The 21,570-nt window shown below is 38.0% G+C and overlaps 5 protein-coding genes across 9 annotated transcripts; 1 reads left to right on the forward strand and 4 right to left on the reverse strand.

Moving 5' to 3' along the window:
• Window positions 1–1,337: 1,337 nt before the first annotated feature.
• Window positions 1,338–3,607, reverse strand: LOC103437739 (bidirectional sugar transporter SWEET5-like). 2 transcript variants are annotated; one of them, XM_008376234.3, is made up of 6 exons: window positions 3,503–3,607; window positions 3,068–3,104; window positions 2,755–2,971; window positions 2,318–2,479; window positions 1,922–2,041; window positions 1,338–1,766 (listed from the first exon to the last, which is right to left on the reverse strand). In XM_008376234.3, exons 1-6 carry the CDS (start codon window positions 3,543–3,545, stop codon window positions 1,635–1,637), a joined length of 711 nt encoding a protein of 236 aa, XP_008374456.1. In that variant the 5' UTR covers window positions 3,546–3,607; the 3' UTR covers window positions 1,338–1,634. The 2 variants fall into 2 exon arrangements, with proteins under 2 accessions (XP_008374456.1, XP_028960121.1); XM_029104288.2 differs by having other exon boundaries at window positions 3,362–3,578.
• Window positions 3,608–8,383: 4,776 nt separating this feature from the next.
• Window positions 8,384–8,827, forward strand: LOC103437738 (RING-H2 finger protein ATL64-like). Its single transcript, XM_008376233.4, has one exon. The coding sequence runs from the start codon at window positions 8,384–8,386 to the stop codon at window positions 8,825–8,827; it is 444 nt and encodes a 147-aa protein (XP_008374455.3).
• An 889-nt stretch (window positions 8,828–9,716) lies between these two features.
• LOC103437737 (protein DELETION OF SUV3 SUPPRESSOR 1(I)-like) lies at window positions 9,717–11,080 on the reverse strand. Of its 4 annotated transcripts, none has more exons than XM_070823818.1 (3): window positions 10,930–11,080; window positions 10,658–10,768; window positions 9,717–10,046 (listed from the first exon to the last, which is right to left on the reverse strand). In XM_070823818.1, exons 2-3 carry the CDS (start codon window positions 10,746–10,748, stop codon window positions 9,910–9,912), a joined length of 228 nt encoding a protein of 75 aa, XP_070679919.1. In that variant the 5' UTR covers window positions 10,749–10,768; window positions 10,930–11,080; the 3' UTR covers window positions 9,717–9,909. The 4 variants fall into 4 exon arrangements, with proteins under 4 accessions (XP_070679919.1, XP_070679916.1, XP_070679917.1 ...); XM_070823815.1 differs by having other exon boundaries at window positions 10,860–11,065; XM_070823816.1 differs by having other exon boundaries at window positions 10,876–11,026.
• Window positions 11,081–11,479: 399 nt separating this feature from the next.
• LOC103437736 (U-box domain-containing protein 19-like) lies at window positions 11,480–13,729 on the reverse strand. The gene has a single exon (XM_008376231.4). The coding sequence runs from the start codon at window positions 13,727–13,729 to the stop codon at window positions 11,666–11,668; it is 2,064 nt and encodes a 687-aa protein (XP_008374453.1). The 3' UTR covers window positions 11,480–11,665.
• Window positions 13,730–16,675: 2,946 nt separating this feature from the next.
• On the reverse strand, window positions 16,676–20,291 carry LOC103437735 (aldehyde dehydrogenase family 2 member B4, mitochondrial). Its single transcript, XM_008376229.4, has 11 exons — window positions 19,891–20,291; window positions 19,468–19,584; window positions 19,173–19,315; window positions 18,870–19,023; window positions 18,546–18,775; window positions 18,264–18,353; window positions 18,007–18,180; window positions 17,780–17,917; window positions 17,531–17,668; window positions 17,380–17,441; window positions 16,676–17,288 (listed from the first exon to the last, which is right to left on the reverse strand). Exons 1-11 carry the CDS (start codon window positions 19,988–19,990, stop codon window positions 17,015–17,017), a joined length of 1,620 nt encoding a protein of 539 aa, XP_008374451.1. The 5' UTR covers window positions 19,991–20,291; the 3' UTR covers window positions 16,676–17,014.
• Between the last annotated feature and the right edge of the window lie 1,279 nt (window positions 20,292–21,570).

The following is a 21,570-nucleotide window of genomic DNA, read 5'->3' on the forward strand; positions in this document are numbered from 1 at the left end:
CATAGTATATACTGGGATTGCAGGGGTGACAGATTGAACAAGAGTGGCCCGACTAGTTCTAAATTCACCTTCCAGGCAGAAAGTTGAGTTTGAACTTCTCTACCAGGCTTTTGTAGGTGTTTTTGTGATGCGAAAATGAATGAGCGGAACTCCCAAATACTTCCCCAAATCATCAGTTAGAGGGGAACCACAAATGCGACTAGGAACAAAAGCCATTCCACGATTAATATTAGCAGGGCAATAAATTCTAGAGTTTTCATAACTTATTTGCTGCCCAGAAGCCAAGCAAAATTTATCAAAGACAATGCTTGATTAGAATTGGAGTGGGGGTAAAAAAACAATAAGAGTGGTCTTATTTCAAAGCACATTCTAAATTTTCATATAAAAATAAATAAATAAATGTTATTTTTACTATGTATTTGTACCATCATTTGTATGAACTCACAAGTATTGGTGGGCCTACCTCTATTAGGGAGATTGTACAAATAAATGGCAAATGTGTAACAGTTTAGTGGCCAACAATAAAAAATCTCAAAACATACGCATAATTTTTTGTGAATACGGTAACTTCTGATAACACCGGTATGGTTGAGACTTGAGATTGTTTCTAAGATGAATGGTGGAGATTAGTTAGTTAATTATCAAGCTAGTTACTCTAACAGCATTGCTTTAGTGTGTAACAGTTTAGTGGCAAACAATAAAAATAATCCTCAAAACATTCACATAATTTTTTGTGAATACGGTAACTTCTGATAACAGTTGTATGGTTGAGATTGTTTCTAAGATGAATGATGGGGATTGGTTGGTTAATTATCAAGTTAGTTACTCTAACAGCATTGCTTTGGAGCTAAGCAACTACTCTTTGTACAAAATAGGGTATGAGAGATCAGTGTAATTCTAAGAAGAATATTCAGTTGTGATAATTCAGGCTATATATACAGCTCTCTCTCTCTCTCTCCATTTTTTCTTTTCTCAGTTCAATACATTCAACATGGTTTATGGAGAAGCACCTCTAGAAAGTATTTCCAAACGAGTTAAAGATAAATGAGGTAGTCTTCATCTTACAGGCCTTTGACGTATCGAAAGGTTGGAGCTATGATATCTCAAGATTACCAAAAAAAAAAAAAGAACATTTAAGTGACTCATTGAAAGATGCTATTTGAAACTACTGTTTGAAACATTTTTAGTTATCTTAAAACATTTCCAAACGGATCCTAACAATTTCAAGTTTGCGAAGTACAACCGTTATATATAATTATGGAGCATAAAAGGTTGTGTTTTAGTTTTTCTGAAGAACAAAAATTGGATAAAACTTATTTCAAAAAGGAAGCATCAACTGAGCTAATTTGAGGGTTCAAATTAATAGAACCACTAATATGCAAATGACATTGATTACCTCAACTGATACAGTTAATTGCAGCGGTAATCTATCTTTCTATCTCATGACTAACTTACAACAAACAATACAGGCAAATACCTACAAAAATTGAGGAAATGGCTCAAGAACTAAACTAGTTGGCCATAAAAAATAAAACAAAAAAACAAATATTGATGCATGTCAACTAATTTCTCTCTAAACAACCGACCTACTTAATGGAACAAAATTTTGTTGTTGTTTGTCAATTAATTTCTTTCTAAACATTAGACACTTGGACCTCTGACCGCGGCCTGTCATTCTCGTCGTCTTCCCATCGAGTGGTTCTGTAGAATATGGCGTACAAAATGAGCTGCACTGCGCCGGAAATCGTTCCCAAACCGTTTGGAAGCTACCAAAGTTATTCAAACAAATATGTTAGAAACTTAAATATAAGTTTTTGATTATTTTTTTATATATTTGTATAGGAGAAGTTCTTTGATTTATTACTTGGCCCTCATATCGTCAATTAATATGCGTTGAAACTTAATTCGGTTTATAAATTACCAGAATATTGGCATCGAATTTAAGGAGTGAGTAGACCAGCCAAACAACCCCATTGAAGAAGTTAGCAAGTGACAGGTAAAATGGCATATACTTCACGCTCTTTGTCTTGATCACCATACGCTGCCAAACAACCCCATTGAAGAAGTTAGCAAATATATGTAATTTATTTACTCATAGATCAATGAAATGGAGAGAAACTTGGGTAGGGTAACAACAGTCACGCACTCTCACAAAGTAACAGGTCTCATTGTATTTGGCTATGTTCCGGTCTTATGTGATACAATTATCAACGAACACCATCACAGCCTTTCTGCTCTACTTAAGGTTTTTTCTAATGACGAGATTCAATATTAATTGAGGGTGCTTAGTAATTAATAGAAATATATATATACATACCATGACTGTCAAGGGTGATAAATACATAAGGATGTTGAAGATAATGCAGATGATTCCAACTACCAAAGACCGGTGTCTAGTTGTATGGAAAATGTACATGGTAACCAAAACCACAATAACAAAGAAGATAACTTCAACCACAAGTGCTTTAAAGATCGTTAGCTGAAATCCAAGAAAAGGAAAGAAAAAAAATTAGGTTATAAGTTTTACCGCAATAACAAAGAAGATAACTTGAATAACAAAGAAGCATTAATACTCAATTAATTAATTTAACAACGTAACGTTTTGGTACACAAAACTAACTCACTGTTAGTATGCTTTTAAATAAAGGTGAATCGTATCATTGTACGTAAAAGCTACTTGTATTCGGGAGCATATCAACAAGTGCGTCAATTTTTTATTGTACGTAAAAGCTACACGTTGCAATACATACTTACGCGTTGTGAGCCTAGAGAAAAGATGAGGAAGACGAGAATGTAGACTAGTTCGATGACAACTCCAGCGCCATTGATTGATACCACAAGAATGCTGTCAGGATGGACAAAGGGCATGCCGTAGAAGACCCATAAGGCACAATTCAGCAATGTTACTACGTAGGGATCCGGCTTGAAATCTGATACTGTTTTTTGCTTTACTATTCTATAAAATGTTGGTCTGCGATGTTTAATTCATTAATCAACACAGTTATATATTAATTAGTTTTGTTATTTCAAAGAATTAAGAGAGAGAGAAAGAGAGAGAGAGAATTACATTGGGGACAGAAACATGATCAAAGAGATGATATTTCCTGGATACAAGGGATAAATGGAACAAGAAAAGCATTAGAGATGTAGGATTTAATTAAAAAAAAATGTAAAAGAAAAGAAATACTCGAAGAACATAACCTAGATTAAAGAAGATTACGTTTGGATAATTTTTTGTCAGAAGATAACACATTCACACAAAAATCAACCTGATTATTATTTTTAGATGGGCACGTAATATAAACAGTGTTATCAAAATGTAGAGAACATTTCCGATGTATTTCTTTCAAATAATACATACAATATATGCATGCTTCTTTGATTCTTTGTCAGGTCGTCCCATGCAATGAACTCGATACGTCACGATTGATAACGCAAAAACGAAAAATGAAAATTGTACAAGTAAGAGGTAAAACACAGCACCGATCACAATTTCACTGACCGATAATGCCAATAACCGTTCTGACTAAGCCTATGTCCACCATTTATACGTTGAGTGCTAGCTTTAATTACTAAACATCTTAATGAATCCAAATCTTGATTATTTAAAGGGTCAACCTGGCCATCCTATATGAATGGATGCATGAAGTTTTGGTCCACTAAAACCGGAGGGTCTCTAAATCTCTTGACTAAATTTTCGTCCTTAGTTTTCTAATCAACAGCAATTAAATTTTCTTTTGCTAATTAATTAACGGTTCTGGATAATTCACCGTTAAATTAGGATTGGCATGAGTGTGGCGATTCATCTTCTCACTGTATATCTGTTTTCCATATGGTGTATAGTGGCCATGAATTAGGGTTCCACAAAAAAGGGAAAACACAAAACCCCCTATTTCAGGTAGAGTATATGTTGAGAATGAATCCCACATTGATGAGAGAAGACACCTAGCTACTCCTCATATTGCCAATTGGTTTTATGGTGGAATCTCAACTTTCTTCATGGTATCAGAGCAGGTTGTCCCACGTGTGAAGTCAAACGGTCACACGCGTTCCACTTCACCTCGTTGTGTTGTCCACGTGTTAGGTTTGAAAATTTGCGTTGAGAATGAATCTCACATTGATGAGAGGAGAGACCTTGCACGGGCTTATAAGAGGCTGGGGTACTCCCCATATTGCCAATTGGTTTTATGGTGGAACCTTAACTTTCTTCATGATATCAGAGCAGGTTGTCTCACATGTGAAGTCAAACGATCACACGCGCTCCAAATCTCTTCTACTTTTCTCCCCTCCTCTCTCACTTTCCTTTATGGCTTTCTCTCTCTACAAAAATGCTCTTCTACATTTCTCCTCTCCTCCTTTGGCTTTCTCTCTCTACAAAAAAGGCTTCATGGTAGTAGGATTATCTCCCTTCCAAATCTCTTCTACTTTTCTTCCCTCCTCTCTCACTTTCCTCTTTGACTTTCTCTCTATACCAAAAAATCAACACAAGATGTTGACGTGATTTAATTGTAAACGTTCAAATAAATTGTAAGAGAGGAGAATGAGAATTTGGAGGAGAAAGAATCATATTCTAACTTCATGTTGGTTTTTCATTTTCAATATCAACGTGCATAAATTTTTTCTGTTCTCGGAATTCAAATTTGGACCATACTTTTAACATTTAGATAGAACATAGTTACCACGTCTACGCTAAATGTTAATTAGTTGGTATACATGCACAATGTGTTACTTACGAGTCTGTCTGACTTCTATTCTTTCCCCTTAATCAAGGATACAGAATGTTAATTAGTTGGTATGTTAATTAATCCTACCTACTTTTTTCAAAAGTAAAAACTATAACAATCTCTCGTCTGTAAAATTTGAACCTAGAACGTTTTTCCATAAAATAAAGGGTAGATGTCACTAATCAAATGTCCATCGGCCCTAACAGAACCTTATATACTTGGTGCTTGGACTACAATTTGACAGTTCACATGAATTCTATAAGACCCATTTGTCATGTTATCAGACAGTTTAAGATTGATTTATGGCCTTAAAGTCTTGAGGATAATTACGGGCATAATAATCATTGTGTGGTGAAAAATCTTGTTAATGTGAGAGCTTTGCATTGCATTGTAGCCACAATCTGAAGATATTTTGATGAAGACCTAGGGCATCATGGAGCACTATACAGGGAAGAGTATGGGCAAAGGAGATAACCCCAACAACTTCAATAAAAATCAAGATTATTCAATCTCTCTCACAAAAGCCTCCTATGAGCAAATCTCTCAAAGTCCCTCAAAGAGCAAACCTCTAAAAGAAAGCAAGCTTTCCTCAAAGCATTTCAAAGAGAAGAAGTACCATTCCTTCTCCAAGTCTCTGTCGAATCAAGTAGTTTCCGCGAAGACGTATCATATCTTCTCTAAGCTCTCTCTCTCAAAATTCAAAGCAAGCCTTCTTTGGCAAAGCTCTTGATTTAATTTGCTTTCTCTTGTTATCTAGCTTCTCATTTTCAAGTTCCCCTTGTAATAACTATGTCTTTCAATATAATTTCTCTCTTTGAATCATTTTTGTGACTTGGTTTCCTACAATACAAGAAAAACTGAAGTCCTTAGCATTCAAGGCAAAAAGAACTCAAAGTTGAGCCTCCCCACTCAATTACACAATCTTTTGATTAGGAGTCAATTAGGTGCAATTTTCTAGTACATGAGATCTGTCTACTAGCGGCCTCTAATAGTGACACACCCACATTATCGCGATCTACACTGTCTATTTATTTTCCGGGCTCGAACTCTTGGTTTTTTAAGCTTTACATTTTAATCAACCTTCTGGTTTTGGAAACAAACATAGTAGTGTGATATACAATTTTTTCTATTGATCCTTGTCAACCTTTTCATTTTTGCATGTAATTATCAACCCACTGTCACGCATGAGCTGTACCCGGATGATTTAAAGTTTTGATACATCCTGCATGATTAAATATGATTACTTGAGAAACATTATTAATAAACTAGATTAAAAGTTAAAAGTAAGATGTTTATTTTTTATTTTTTGAACAAAAGTAAGATGTATATCTAATTCCCCAACCGCCACAAATTAATTATTGCTTCCCAGACTAAGTTGGGCTGACAAGTTTGCATTACTGAACCTCCTCGATTAATTTTTTAGAAAAACTAATGAAAATGGTTTGAAAACTTTGAGTTTTAATAATAAGGACAAAATAAAGGGTAAAGTGAATAGTACCAGGTTTGACTTTTTAGTGTAAAAATATGATTTTTCGTTAAAGTGAACAGTACCGTGGGCCTTTCGTTAAAACTCCCTTAATTCTTTTTGTATGTAGGTGTCATGACAAAATCAATTGAAGTATAGGATAGATTCTGGTGGTTGACATCATAATTTAATTATGAGTAATAACATGGTCAGCTGGAATGTAGTTCTCCAGAATATGAGAAATGCTAGGTAAACTAATGTTTATATTAAATTTGCAAATTAAAAGATATGTCACCAATAAGAAAATAGTTTTCCTAGTATTACCCTAAAAATATATATTATCAAACAAACTTGATAATGCCCTAAACTGATTGTGATTAGAAAGAAAATATATTTCAATTATTATGGGAACTAACTATGCACAATCCTTTTCGCTTTTTCCACCACCAATTGGAAACCTAAACCTGTTTGGTCTTAGTATTTTGATGAGCCAAATCACAAAATAATGCACCCTAGCTACTAATTCGACTGAGTTTAGGGTGTGATCTGAGCATGAGGTGATAATGGATTTCTCACCCTCTTAACTTATCTCTCATACAATTAGTATTTTAATGCTTTACTTAATCACAAGCTCATGATACAAAATTTAGAAATAATAAGCAATTTGTTTAGCAAACTCAAGTCTTGTACAAGTTTGATTATACAAACATCGTTTTAAGAAAATCCAATTTGTTGATGAGCAAAATCTAATTTCTTTAGCGTTTGTTTAAATCAATCGGATCAATGATAAGTTATCATCAAGAAATATGAAGTCATCTTTTTATACATGCAAGTCACAATAGATATAAATGCAAAATTAAGTCTCCAAAACCATTATGATAAAAGTTTCTGGACATATTTCGAACTGTAATTAGGATTTAGCATTCTTGTCCCGACTTAAATATAAAGTATTAAGGGGTGGGCATACGGATCTTTAGAATCGTGAATTCGGACCGTATAACCAAGCCCAATGTAAAACCATCCGTTTCTTACTTTTGATTTTCAAAATGATCAGAGTTGGACCCAATTTGTATAAAACCGATTCCAAAATCGAGTTCATATTTCTTATGTGCGGGTTACCCGGCTCAGACTGTCTGAGGATTGTCTTAGCACTTGTCATTTTATTAGTGGTTCACAACGATAAAATTTCTTTCTTTCAAACATTTGTCGGTATTGACTTTGTTAGACTAATTCTCTCGCAACAGAACACACATAGATTGTTTTGTATTGTTTTTTTGTCATACGACATATGATTGAAAACAGATTCGTCGACCCGTAAAAACCGAACCGTATCAAACAGACCCAAATAAGCCGGTTCCATTAATAAACATACATTGTTTCACTCTGCAAATTTCCCAGACAAGGCCAAGCCGCCGGGCCCTCAACTTTTATGCTGTTTCCACTCTCTCTGCCTCTCTCTCAATCAGAGAACTTAACCAAATTTTCAATCTTTTTAAACCGTAGATTACTTCTTATTTTGGACTAATCCGCTCGATTAGTCTAAACTTTGATTAAAACCTTTCTGCCTCAATTCTCAAGAGTCAAATGTGTCGTTTTCTGTTCCCTTATAAAAAAAGAAAAAAGAAATATTATGATTACTGATAAGGCCCTGAATCTGTATCCTCCCTCTATCTGTAACTTAATAGTTAATAGCACAAAGGGGCAGAAGCAGCCCACTTGTAATACAAAGCTGCCACATAATTCAACCAAAACTCAAATCCCAAGACATGTTAAGCTTCTGTTCTTTCCTTCTGTTTCAGTTACCAGCCTGTTCAAAGCTGCGTTTTTTTCCAGATAAGATCAGTGGTTTAGATGCATGAGGTGGCCTTCAAAAGCTTCTGGGCTCGTGTAGGATTGCTTCTCTAGAAAGCACTTCCGCTAGAAGTGCGTTGGAATTTTTTTTTATTAGAAATCCGAATGCGTGCTTTCTAGAAAATCACTTGGAACGTCGCCTGAAGAAGCATTTGGTAATTGGTGGGAGCTGAGTTTTTCTGTCAAAAGCAGTCAGAAGCGCTTTTGGCCGTTCCAGGAGCTTACAGCTGATTGGGTTTTGTGTTGTATGGGTTTTGAGGTAAAAACAATCTTCTGGGATTTTAGTGTGCTAATAAAAGATCAAATCTTTCTGGGGTTTTGTACAATTTCTAGGGTTATGGCAATGGAGATTTTAATCTCTGTGATCCTACTGTTCGTGGGGATTGTTGTTTTAGTAGTAATTCATGTTTGTATTGTTGGGAGAGCATTCAACAGAGCCAATAATCAAGGTGTTAATCTGGTTCAAAGAAGCAGCATTTTGGGGATCAAAAGGATGTCCAACGAGGAACTCAACATGCTGCCTTGCTTCGACTACACGGCAGAAGAGAAAGGGACTGCTACTAGCCCTGGGGATTGTGCAGTTTGCTTGGAAAGTTTCAAGGGAGGTGAAAAGTGCAGGTTGTTGCCAAATTGCAAGCACAGCTTCCATGCTCAATGCATAGATTCATGGCTGCTGAAGACTCCGGTTTGTCCGGTGTGTCGGACTTGTGCTAAAACTCCGAAGATTGATGTGAGTTTGGGAGGGGAAAGCAGCGTTTCGGGCGATTATCGAATCGAAATGACGTAGAAGGCAGGTTTTTTATGTTTTGTTTTCATTGTTAATGGTGATGTTTTTGTAAAAAGTTTCTTGCTTGCCTATCCCTTTTCCTAAAGAACTCAATGCTGGTTCTGCTTAACGTGATTATATACCAAGTGATTTATATTTGGAATAAGCCGACAAGCTGATAGGGATTTGAAGCCACAATAGGTTGCAAATCCTCGACGGTTGCCTTGCATTATGGGGCAAAAGAACAAGTTTTGCCCCGTTGTTATTCCTAAGCCTCGAGGACTTGCATAAACGGAGACACCAAGCTGACGGTATTTCAAATCAATAATGCGATCTCACGCTGTTAAAACATATGAGGATGCATGATAGGGTTGGACAGCGCCACCTTAGCTTCAATAATACGATCTCGCGCTGTTAAAACATGAGGATGCGTGATAGGGTTGGGATAGCGCCACCTTAGCTTCTCCGTTTCATGCATTTAAAACAATCACTATGTGCAAGCCATGAAGACCCAAAGCGATGAGTTCATTTGGAAGAAGCACGACGAACAAACCAATCAGTCAAGTACACAGCTACGAAGATATGTGATGACCGTTTCTTCCTTCTTGGTGGAATAGGCATGTCATCGGACCTTAACGGCGGGTTTTCAGACAACATGAAGTTCCGGGTAAGAAAGCGTATTCCCATACCAACACCTTCATGATCACGCTACATATACAAAAGCACTTTCAACTCACAACGACCAGGAATGAAATGACAGATCCTAACATGTTAGCTTCCAAAGCTTCGGGTATTTACACGTAAATCCCCTCTACTTATATCTCTACGAAACACAGAATGCAACAAGCTCTGGAGATTTCACATTCACATAGACAAGCTTAACCTTTGTGATTCAAAGCAAAACTCAAACTTAGCGCAAACAACAAAATCTTGAGGCTTTAATACAAAAGAGCATTGGAAAGGTGAACAAGGTTTTACGTCTGTTAACAGTAAGCTACCGTTTTGAAACAAAATATAACAAGAAAATCCATCTCAACGAAAACTAACTAGGTAACAATGCAAAGATGCACAAAACAAAGAAAACCTCAGACGTAGTCTGCATACTAAGCTGAACTCTTCTCAGTATTGTTCTCAAGTTCCCTCCTCAGCTGCAGGGAGAAGTCATCGTTAACATCGTCATCATCCCAGTCGTCTTCCCACTGCTGTGTCACTTCCTTGCCTTCCTCTTTGTCCTCCCATTCTGTCATTGTTCATAAACAAAACAAGACGAAGTTAGAACGAGGCATAACTCCTACCTGATCAGCATTGCAAGCATACACACAGCAGTATGAACCATAAGTAAAAGCAATGCAGGTTCTCTAAACCTAAACCCGTTATGCAGAGCAGCACCGTGCTTACGCAAATGAAATTTACAAGACAATACCGAACACAACTAGAACAGCTCAATCTCCAAAGTAGTGAACCAAAATTCGACAAGCATGAGGTCTAAAACAAATGTACCCTATTTGAATTCTTCGTCAAATTAACGAATTACCGAACTGCAATGGCTCAATATCCGAAATGGCGAAACAAAATAACCAAATTCAACATCAAAAAATGAACTTCAACAGTTTTAGCATACTTGAGGATCAAAACTAAGAGACCCAGAAACTTAAATCCACCAACTAAATCGCTAATGCAAGCTGAGACATTGCAAAAAACTCCAAATCAATTCAAAAACACATGCAATAACAGTCATGTTCAAAAATTTCCAATCGATTGAAAGCCTCAGAATTAAATAGCACAAATTGAGAATGAACTGAAATTAAGGCTAAACAATTGACCCACGTATTGAAGTGCAAAATTAAATACCTTCGTTGACATCAAACTCCTCGAACTCGTCGTCGTCTTCGAACAGATCCATCTTCGCGACCTCCGTCACCGCCTGGGGCTCCGCCGCCATCTCAGTTCTCCAAGCGCGAACTAACACAACAAAAATCCGATTCAGCTTTCAAATTCCGCGAAATCAGAATACACAATATACAGAAAATTAAAGGACAAGTAGAACTTACACAAAGAGAGAGAGAGAGAGAGAGAGAGAGAGAGATCGGAGAATCTGAAAAATTGGGAATTAGGGATTTTACGTCGGAACCTTCTGGGTTTTTACGGTGAAGTCTCAACAGTCGAAGAGCTTAAAGCCTAAGGTGAGCTCTAAACGGCGACGTATTGGGGGGGGGATGTCGGTTTCAGCTCTTCCCAACCTTGTTGAAACATGAAGTTACATTAGATCCGAGTGGGTTGGGCTCTCTAAGGTTAAGTCTTGGGCCCATTTATTTGGGCTTGTTAATACTTAGGGCAATGTTTGGGGAAAATCCAAAGTGAGTGGGCCCATCCTAACTTATTAGCCGCAACGCTAAATTTACATTAAGAGGTGGGAGAATATATTTGTTGCGAACTCACTATTCACAAGATTAGAACTTAAGATTTGAAGAATATCAGTAGATCGTAGTACTAAGTGGCAGCTATGCTTCCAATATAGTTTGTCAAGCTGGTGATCATGTTGACCAGCGGTATTGTGCTCTCTCCTTTTGTCGCCCTTGATTATTATGTTATCGATGTTTAGTATTTGATCAATTTCACAATTGGGATTTGATTTTCGTCTCATCATTTATATATTTTAAAACAAATCCTATCTTCCACCACAAGAAAAACCAAATTCAACCGTATGCAATGATACACAAGCAACATGGTCACATATGGCTACTTGAAAAAAAAAATTGAGCTGATTTCTTTAAGAATCAGAGAGTAAAAAGCCTAACTAAAAAAAATCATATTTACACCATATCTATGAATGTATTTTACATGCAAAATCGAGATGAATCACCGTTCCTGGACGCCTTGTTTGCGCCTAACTGCAGAACTCATCCATCTTGATGTACTAGTTTCACGAAAGTCATGGAGAATTTTGATGAGGGAGCGCGATTTCTTGATCGCATAAGATGTTCCATCCGTCAAGAGCGAAAAGAGTCTAGGCATTAGTGATGATTCCGTTGCCAAAACAGCAACAACTTCCGCCCCGCCATTGATGCACAAAGACAGCAGTGTTGAAACACAATACTCTCTTGCTTTTGGGGATGTCGAAGTTTGAAGAATGCGGATGATCAATTGCAAATCAATGGAGTGGAGGATTTCGTATGATCCTACGACATTTTCAGCCAAAATTGCAAGAACTGATAATGCATCATCAACGAGCTGATCAGGGTTTTGTGACGAAGAAGATATTATGTCAACTAGCAGTGGAACAATGCCCGCGTCCAGCACTTTTTGTTGATTCCTAGCAAGGAGGATCAGCCCGAAAATCGCAACCACGGAGTTCTTTTTCCCGCACGTATTTCCTTCCCTGATCAGCTCCACAAGAGCTGGGATGGCCTCAGGCATTTCTCCGATTAGTTTCCGAGACTCCCGCATCGAAGAGAGGTAAAACATCGTTGCAGCTGCGCTTTGTCGGGCTTCTAAACTCAACCCATTTTTAAGAACAGCAACAACTGATGGTAGGCCTCCCCATGACATTATCAATTTCATTCCGCTTGCGTATTTCGCGAGCTTCAACAAGGCTGCAATTGCATTCCCTTGCGTGGATGCATCAGCGGAATTCAGTAGCCTCAGCAGAGGAGGGATACAGCCAGCCTTGATCAAACAAGACCTGTTGAAAATGTTTGATTTGCCTAGCAATCGAATCTCATAAGCGGCCTTGTTTTGCTGTTCGCTTGTTCCGCAAGCAAGCCTTCCGCTGAGAAATCTCGACAGAAACCTCATTGCGTGTTTAGCAACCGGGCTACCAGGTGCGATCGTTTTTTCCTTGTCGGCGCTTTTCCTTCCTGGCCTGCCGAGAGAAATGCCGTTGTATTCACAAAGGTTTTTTATCAGCCTTCGGAGAACCGAATTCGGTACCAACTCTGTGTTTGTGATCATCTCTCCTGTTTTGGGGCAGAGCATGTGTCCGTCGTCGAGCCATTTTTGAATCGAATTTCGATCGTACGTCTGACCTGTAGATACAGTCACCGGATCAAGCATTAGCTCCAGAGAAATCGGGCACCTGAAATCTTCAGGGTTTAAGCAACGAAACATCTCCACGTCGCACCTGGAATCGATTTGATTCGCGGGGTTTTGATGATCCAATGTTTCGAAAATCAGCCCCCTGCTGTAGCTCATGAACCCCACCAAGCTACTCAGAAAAGGAACATCCATCTCCTCCTGATCGAAACGCTTGATAGCAATTTGTTCTTCCAAGAATTTGATCTCCGTGTTGCACTCGCTCCAGCTTTTAATTCGAAGGTAATCGAGGACCCGCTTTACGGCAATCAAATCGGGCTCGATTCCCTTTTCGAATTGGTTCAGAATCGCAAGCAATCGTTTCGAAGCCAATCTGTCACCCACTTGGAGCTCTAAGTTGGCCTTCCACGATTGCTTCGACACCAATTCAACCAATTCCTTAACTTCATCGCCAACATCGATCACTTTCAACGGCAGAACATCGAGAGCCGTCGCCACAGCTCGAATCAGAAACCGAAATTGAGTCGCAAGAAACTCGCATTTCGTCAGCATCAAAACTCGACCACCTTCCCTCATACAATCCTCCAATAAAAACCGAATTTTCTGGAAGACGAAATGAAGCTCGGAGAGGCAGACGACAACAGACGATTTCGGAACAACCGAATTGCATTCACGTACCTCCTCAAAGAACATGAGAAGAACACGAACCTGCCGAATTGCTTCCCGGCTGTTCCTCCATTGCGTCGCACAGCATTTCGATTGGAAACTGCAGATGGTGTGGGAGAGAGCGATCAGAGACTCGAGAAGGGTCTCCAGAGAAATAAATTCGCAAGGTCGCACCGCCGGAAACGTGAGAATCCGGCGGTCGCTGCTGTCGAATTTCGGGTTCATCGATGCAATTGTATGCGGAAAAACAGAGGATCTCTGTTTTTGCTCTGTTTTTGGGACATAGACTTGGAGTAGAATTCGAGTCGGAAGAGAAGTGTTTCTCTGCTTTGGCTCTGTTTTTGTTCACGGAATTAATGGGAGGAGGGGTAGCAAGCGTTGCTGCAATATAGGGAGATAACGGGCACGTGGCGGGATATTAGGAGTCCACGTTCCTAGGTTGACTCGGAGTGCACTTCACTGGATAGGCCTACATGGACACGTGGAGAGGTGGGGTTGGCTGATGCGGCTTCATGGATACTCGTCAATGATGATTCAGTGTACTGTTTCGCGTCTACGGACAGTTTATCGTCGGCCGGAGAGTGATATCTGTGGGGACCACCAAGCCGACTTGGACACGTGGAAGTGGTTGACGTGTTGCGGTGGCAGCGGGGCACACAGAGGAACACTTGTGTGTGTTTCCTGTGTTTTACGAGTCAAAGTGGGTTTTGATTAGAGAGACTAATAGACGATTAATTAATAGAAAATTAGAGTTTAAAAGCTTGGCAAAGTTCATGTTCATACAGACCAGAATTTTGAGTTAAACATCGATTGAATTGTAATGGTTTTGTTGGCCCACGTTTATGTGTCAAATGGTTCAATCGCGGGTGCATTTCTTCTGTTTCGATTATGTTTTATGCCTTTTGTTTCGTATAACGATATTCGTGATACGAATAATTTGATTAAAGTTACGTTTCTATTCATAATTCTCACGTTTTAAATTGTGTATGAGCTTCTTAAAATATTTTATATCTTATAATACTTCTTCGTTTTGAATGAAACATATTCTCCAACAATAAACATACGTGGTGTACTTGACATCAAGAAAATACATAACTATTTTAATCGATATTGATTAATGTATTAGTAAGAGATTAACTTAAACAATGTTTAAGATTGATGAAACTCCTTAGGGGTAGTGATGTAGTATTCAGAGTAGGATTTTATTTTCTCGTATTCTCTTCCTTCTTCTCATACTTTCACTCTGTGTTTGTTTCTCTATAAAGAAGTCAACACAAAATATTAATGTGACTTAATCGTAATGTTCAAATATGAGGAGAGTAAAAGAAAAGAGAATCTTAGTCGGTAGATCCTAGCAATTTCATCAGTTTTATTCCTTGAGCAATTTGATCACTTAAGCAATAAGTTATTACATAAATAATGAGTACGTTTCGCTAATCAAATTCTTGTTTGTGGCCACACATCCTTTTAATTAATTTGTAATTATCTTCTAAACTTTTCCATCGAAAACTAATGATGATTTGACAAGTGGACCAACCATAGTGTGACAAATTGAACGCGCCTGTTGTCTCTGCATTGCAATAATTCTGGAGATACTATAAAACGCGTTCACTTGGTTTTGGTCTATCCTGTGATTGTGATTGGGATATTCCCCAAAAAAATAAAATTTTACTCTTTGATGCTTTTCTCCATGGAAAGAGGTTTTTGTTTTTCATGGAGTGATGCCTTCAGCCTGCCAATCACTGTTTTGCAAAATAGTTAGGTCTACAAAACTAAGTAATTATTCGATTACGTGATGTTATTATTTTCCTGTTATTATGCACGTCGTTGTTGATTACTATTAGAGTTCAGATTAATGAGTAATGGGATATCAAATTTTTCGACCCCTTGTATTATGGAAATTGATAACAATTACGGTGGTGCTATAAAGCTAGAAGAATAAAGAATTTAGTGAGATAAAATGAATTAATTTCATTAAGAGATAAAAGTTGCATAATAAAAGGCATTGTTGCATTGATATATCGAGCCAGTTAAGTGTAATCATTTTTAACTAACTACATTCAGTTACGAATTGACCATCTCATCTACTGTTATCAAGTTTGACATGTTGACTGTCATTGAAAATTTTCTCAAAAAAAGTTTTATCGCTAACAATGGCGTAGCCACACCAGTTACTACAACAATTGTGATGTCATTTTGTTCAAGATTATTTTTCTTTGAGATAGTGGGGTTTATACCAGTTTCAACCAATTTTTTTAAGATTGTCTTTACTTTTACTTTCAGTGTTTTACTTTGTGCTAGTTGTGTGGTTGTAATTGAGATATCAAGTTTTTTTTTTATCTTCTTCGTGTGTTTAAATCTAAATGTATGTGAAATTCGGTGATTCATTGTAATTTTGTTAGTTTGCAATTGCGAAGCTTATTGAGTTCCTGCCAGACAAATTTTACAAATACAGAAGTTAAACTTAAATTTTTGCATACAATACATATGTAGTAAAAAAAAAAAAAGCCTTTTGATTTTAGGGTATTTTTTAGGGAGTTTTAACGAAAAGCTTGCGGTACTGTTCACTTTAAAGAACAACCACATTTTTACACTAAAAAGTCAAATCTTGTACTATTCACTTTACCCTTTATCTTGTCCTTATCGTTAAAACTTAAAATTTTCAAGCCATTTTCATTAGTTTTCCTTATTTTGTAGCTAGCCCACCTATAAAATATTTTCTGGCCCTTGATTGCCAAACTGTGATTTTTCCAAAGAAATTACTCTTTATCTTTCACCGGCTTAACTTTTTTGGACATAAGATACATGCGAATTTTAAGCCCATGCTTCCTAGTTTGATCCTACTTCTAGTATAAAAAAAAAAGGTCGTACCCAGTGCACAAGGCTCCCGCTTTACGCAGGGTCTGGGAGAGGTGAATGTCGGCTAGCCTTACCCCCATTTATGGAGAGGCTGCTCCCAAGTCTCGAACCCGAGACCTACCGCTCATGGGCGAAGGCACTTGCCATCGCACCAAGTGCGACCTCTATCCTACTTCTAGTATATATAATAAAATTGAAAATCTTTGTTTATGGACTTGGGATATTATCACCAACTTGGTTGGCTGCAACGCAATGGCAACAAAATTGAAAAATCTAAAACCAACTTGGTACAAGATTGTAAATCTGTCTTGGTTATTTGTAATTTGCAATTTTATAATAGACTCAAACTGTTCACAATGTAGAAGGTTCAGGTCATAGAAAATGTCTTGAAGTAAAACTAAATCTGTGTAAGATAGACGTTCCCCGACCTTCGCAAAGCGAGGAGTCTCATTAGCTTGCGGTCGCTTGGTTTACAAAAATCACTAAAATTTAGAAGGATGAAACTTTTGAAGCATTCCCACAAAACAGTATAACATCTTTCTATCACCACAAACTAGTCAACTTCTTTCGATTACGGATTACAGACAGACTTTTTGTATCTTTATTATTTGAAACCACACAGATCGGAGCATATGGTTCGGTCGAGAGATTTTACAGCCATGCCGGATTCTTCAAAGGAGTGACAACAGCCTTCACCTGCAAGTAGTTGTGAAGGCTGTAGATTCCCTTTTCTCTGCCTATTCCACTCATCTTGTATCCGCCAAAAGGAATCGCAGCATCAAACACGTCGAAGCAGTTCACCCAGACTGTCCCAGCCCTCAATGCCCGTGTCAAGTAGTTGGCGGTGTTAATGTTCTTTGTGAATACTCCGGCAGCTAGACCATAGCGCGTTGCGTTTGCCCTTCGTACCACTTCATCGAGCTCCCTGGTACAAAATGTGGAATTTTTAGGCATGTAGAATATTACAACTTTTGCAGAATGCAAGGAGTTGATGCAGTGTGAGGTTTTTAACTCACTTGAATTTCAAAATCGACTGCACTGGGCCGAAGATCTCATCCTGTGCGATCAACATATCGTCCTGATTGAAATGAACAGCAATCGTGTTACGTGAAACGATATTTCAAGAGTACAGGTTGAAGGCTAACTTTGGATGAGGAAATAATATACCTCAACGTTTGAGAAAACGGTAGGCTGGATGAAGTATCCCTTGGAGCCCAATCTTTCGCCTCCACATTCAAGGGTAGCATTGCTATCAATGCCAGATCTTATGTATCGAAGGACCTTCTCAAACTGCTCGTTGTCGATCTGTCAATTGTCGAAATGATCAGAAGCATCACTTAAAAACTTATATTCTTTATGTCACACATGAGTGCATGAAACGAATAGAACATCGTTGAAATGCAAGTATGTGAGTACCTGAGGGCCTTGTTCAACACCCTTCTTAAAGGGATCGCCAACAACACGTTTCACAGCGCGTGCCTTTGCTTTCTCTATGAACTCATCATACACACGCTCATGTACAAAAGTACGAGACCCAGCACAGCAACATTGCCCCTGAGTGTCATCCAAGCATTCATTAATGATGTGTTTTGAACTTCTGATTACTACAGAACCCGGCTTCGTGGAAAACTAATTGAACCAACCTGGTTAAAGAAGAGAGCAAAGTGTGCAAGCTCCACAGCATGATTAATGTCAGCGTCCTCACATATAATGAAAGGTGATTTCCCGCCGAGCTCTAATGTTACTGGCTTAAGATTGCTTCTTGCAGCCAATTCAAGAATAATCTTTCCAGTATCAGTTGATCCGGTGAAAGCTACCTGAAAAGGAACGCGGTAATGGTTTTACGTAGCCTGCATATCCAGTGTACAGGGAAAAAGAAGGACAAATGTGCTCCAAATACCTTGTCCACCTCCATATGACTGGCAAGAGCAGCACCAGCAGTTGGCCCATCTCCAGAAACTACGTTTAGAACACCCGGAGGAAGACCAGCCTGTCACAGATGAAGCTGAGTAATATTAGAACATGAACAACGACGGAAAAGAAATAAAGAATGTACACGCTTCATGTTGATGCAGAATAAAAAGTTAATTACACTATAGATTAATTTTTACATATTTCGCTTGGCACATAGATGTTTACGCGTGAGGGAGAGTGAGCAGCTCGACAGGCGTCACAGGCCTACCTCTTGGAATAGCTTTGCCACATAGAGGGCAGTCAGAGGCGTCTGCTCAGCGCTCTTTAGGACAATAGTATTACCACAAGCCAGTGCAGGCCCAACTTTCCAGGCAAACATGAGTAAAGGAAAGTTCCACGGAATAATCTGTCCTGCAACACCGATTGGCTCGTGCAGCGTTTGCACGTGATAAGGTCCATCAGCCGGAACAGTTAGACCATGGATTTTGTCTGCCCATCCTGGATAATTTGAGGAAGAAATCGTAAGTAAAAACAATGTGACGAATAAAAATGGATTTTGTCTGCCCATACTGGATAATTTCAGTGTTCTCACCGGCATAGTAGTGAAACAGACGAGCCAACATTGGTAGTTCCGCTGTCAGAGCTTGCTCATAAGTCTTGCCGTTATTCCATGTCTCTAGAGCTGCAAGCTCTTCACTGTTTTTCTCAACCAAATCAGCAAAGCGTAGTAATATCCGTGATCTTTCCTGATTAAACGATAAAAAGACGAAGTCTCAATGACGATGCACATCAATATCCTGACAATTTACATCCCTCATATGCTAATCCAGCAGGAAAGCGCAACAGAAAAATGTACTACAAAATATAGACCAATGCGAAGTTCGATAGTTCTTACATAAGCGCTCATCTTCGGCCATGGCCCCTCATCAAATGCCTTGCGAGCAGCAGCTACTGCACGGTTAATATCTTCTGCGTCGCCCTCAGCCACATGAGCAATCACTTCACCTGTACGAGGGTCGTATGCCGGAAATGTTTTTCCTGACACAAAAGAATTTCAAACATTAGCTCCATAACATGTTATCTTTTCGGCAGTCTTCATCTTTTTGCAAGTTCCGTTTACTCACACAGTTTTTGCAAAACAAAAGCGACCGTATGCAGATTTCTTGGACTCGTATGAAGAAAAGGATTACCTGATGCAGCGTCGACGAATTTCCCATTGATTAGGTGCTGAGTGTGACTTATTTGAACAGGTGGAATGATTAACTCCTCAGTTGCTGCAGCAGTGCTAAACCTGCTAACTCTTCTCCCTGGAGGGTCATGGGAGGAGTATTATCCGTCGTATTAAATCACGAAAATTGAAAAATCCATGAATCTTTGGCTGTATGATGGCTCCACCATCATTCAAAAATTCCAGAGAGAGAGAGATACACACACACACGCATACACACACACCCCAAATCACATACAGAAAATTACTTGCACATGTTGTTAGAACATAAAAACCATGGAATCGAATGAAGAAAACCCATGAAAGATTACCAGAAGAATAAGTGAAACAACGCTGTAAAAAGGTAAAAAGTAGGAAAAGGACAAAGGTGGGAAGAAGGTGTCACCTCCAGAGCGAAGCAGAGAAGCTGCAGACCCGGAAGAAGAAGAAGGAGAAGCGGCTGAGAGGGAGCGAGAGAGTAAGGAGGAGAGTCTCCGAGCTGCCATAACCACCCACAGATGCTGAGTGAGAAGAATACGTCAAAACCCTAAAGCCTTATCTTTTGAATTGTGATTCCAACCTTACAGAAAAACAGAGTCCTCTCTGTTCCAACTCAAAGGTTTCTCAGAAGATAAAAAGTCTCCCTACCACCCCTCTAACCCACCGAGCGACACTGTGGCACAATGACGTTGGTATAACACCAAAATCCAAATCAATTTTAAAATTAGGAAATAGTTATAAAATAGCAAAATAAATTGACTGAAAACCTAAAAGAGTAAGTACGATCAATACTTGTCTGCTGAATTTTCGGCAACCGTGGTTGCTTTCATTCACTCAGATTTGAATACGTGTTTAGTTTATGTTGATAATTTCAATTATTTAGATACGTGTTTAAATTTGATTAGATAAAGCAAGAGTGACTATTGAATTTTTAGCAGCTATGTATTTTTCAATAAGTATTTGAGAAATGCTAATTTGAGACTCTATATTTTTTGCACAGTTTTTACAATGTTAACACAAAAATTGACGTTAATTTGTGCATTTGGCTATCGATTCTATATAGAAACAATAATTCATAGGATGTTGTTGGACGATGATTTTTCAGAGTTGAAATAAAGCTAGAATTTAGTTCCAGTTAATCAATTCATGCATATCCATATTTTAATGTCTCTATCTCTCTCTTCTCTGGAAAATAAAACTAAATTCTAAAGTGGACACTCCAAAAAGACAAAGAGCCTCCAAAGCCACGCATCCACGGTAGACTTACCAATTAAGATCATCTCCAAGGACTAAACGTGATTTTTGTCCATGTTTTAGTTCTCTAAATATTTGTGTGTGAACAATTTTTTTTATTTTTTATTAAGGAGTGTGATTAGTTTTTAAATTTTTTAAAAATAGTATAAGACAATGATGATGAGATCTCTTAATAAGGGCATATTTTTCTTAATATTACATAATTACCATTTTACCCTCTTTATGTAAATATTGTATATCAAAAGTGGGGGTAAAATAGGAAAAATGGGGATATGATTGTTATTTGTCAAAATGTACAAAATTACTATTTTTCCCTCCTCATATCAACATTTTGTATTCAAAAGTGAGGGCAAAATTGAAAAAAATGGGGCAAAAAGTTGACAAGCCCTCTTCTCTTAATAGAATAGAAGAATAGATAATCTGATTTTCTTTAGTCTTTTGCTTGGAGAATGATTTCATTTAATTTTGAAGCTAAATGTGACTTGTAACCCTTGACTAGTACACACTAATTCATAAGGAAAAATACGAAGGAAAGGGCGTTCTGAGGCTAAATTGTGTGGATTCATCATACACCCATATATTAATTTACTCTCTCAACAGTATGATTTTTCGTGAATTCTCTGTACCTTACAGTTCAATGTCAACTCTCGTGCCAACATATAAAACTCTGTCACCTCACAATTCACAATTTTAACTTCAATTCCAGTGCCAAAATTATAAAATATTGTACAAAAAACATGAAATAACAAATAATCTATAAAGATTCCCACTTGTAAAAGAACTCTTTAGCATTTCTCATTTATAAAAAAAATAAATAAAGTCTAGTTTATTT

This window comes from Malus domestica, chromosome 06, assembly GCF_042453785.1.
Source record: "Malus domestica chromosome 06, GDT2T_hap1".
Lineage (NCBI taxonomy): Eukaryota > Viridiplantae > Streptophyta > Magnoliopsida > Rosales > Rosaceae > Malus > Malus domestica.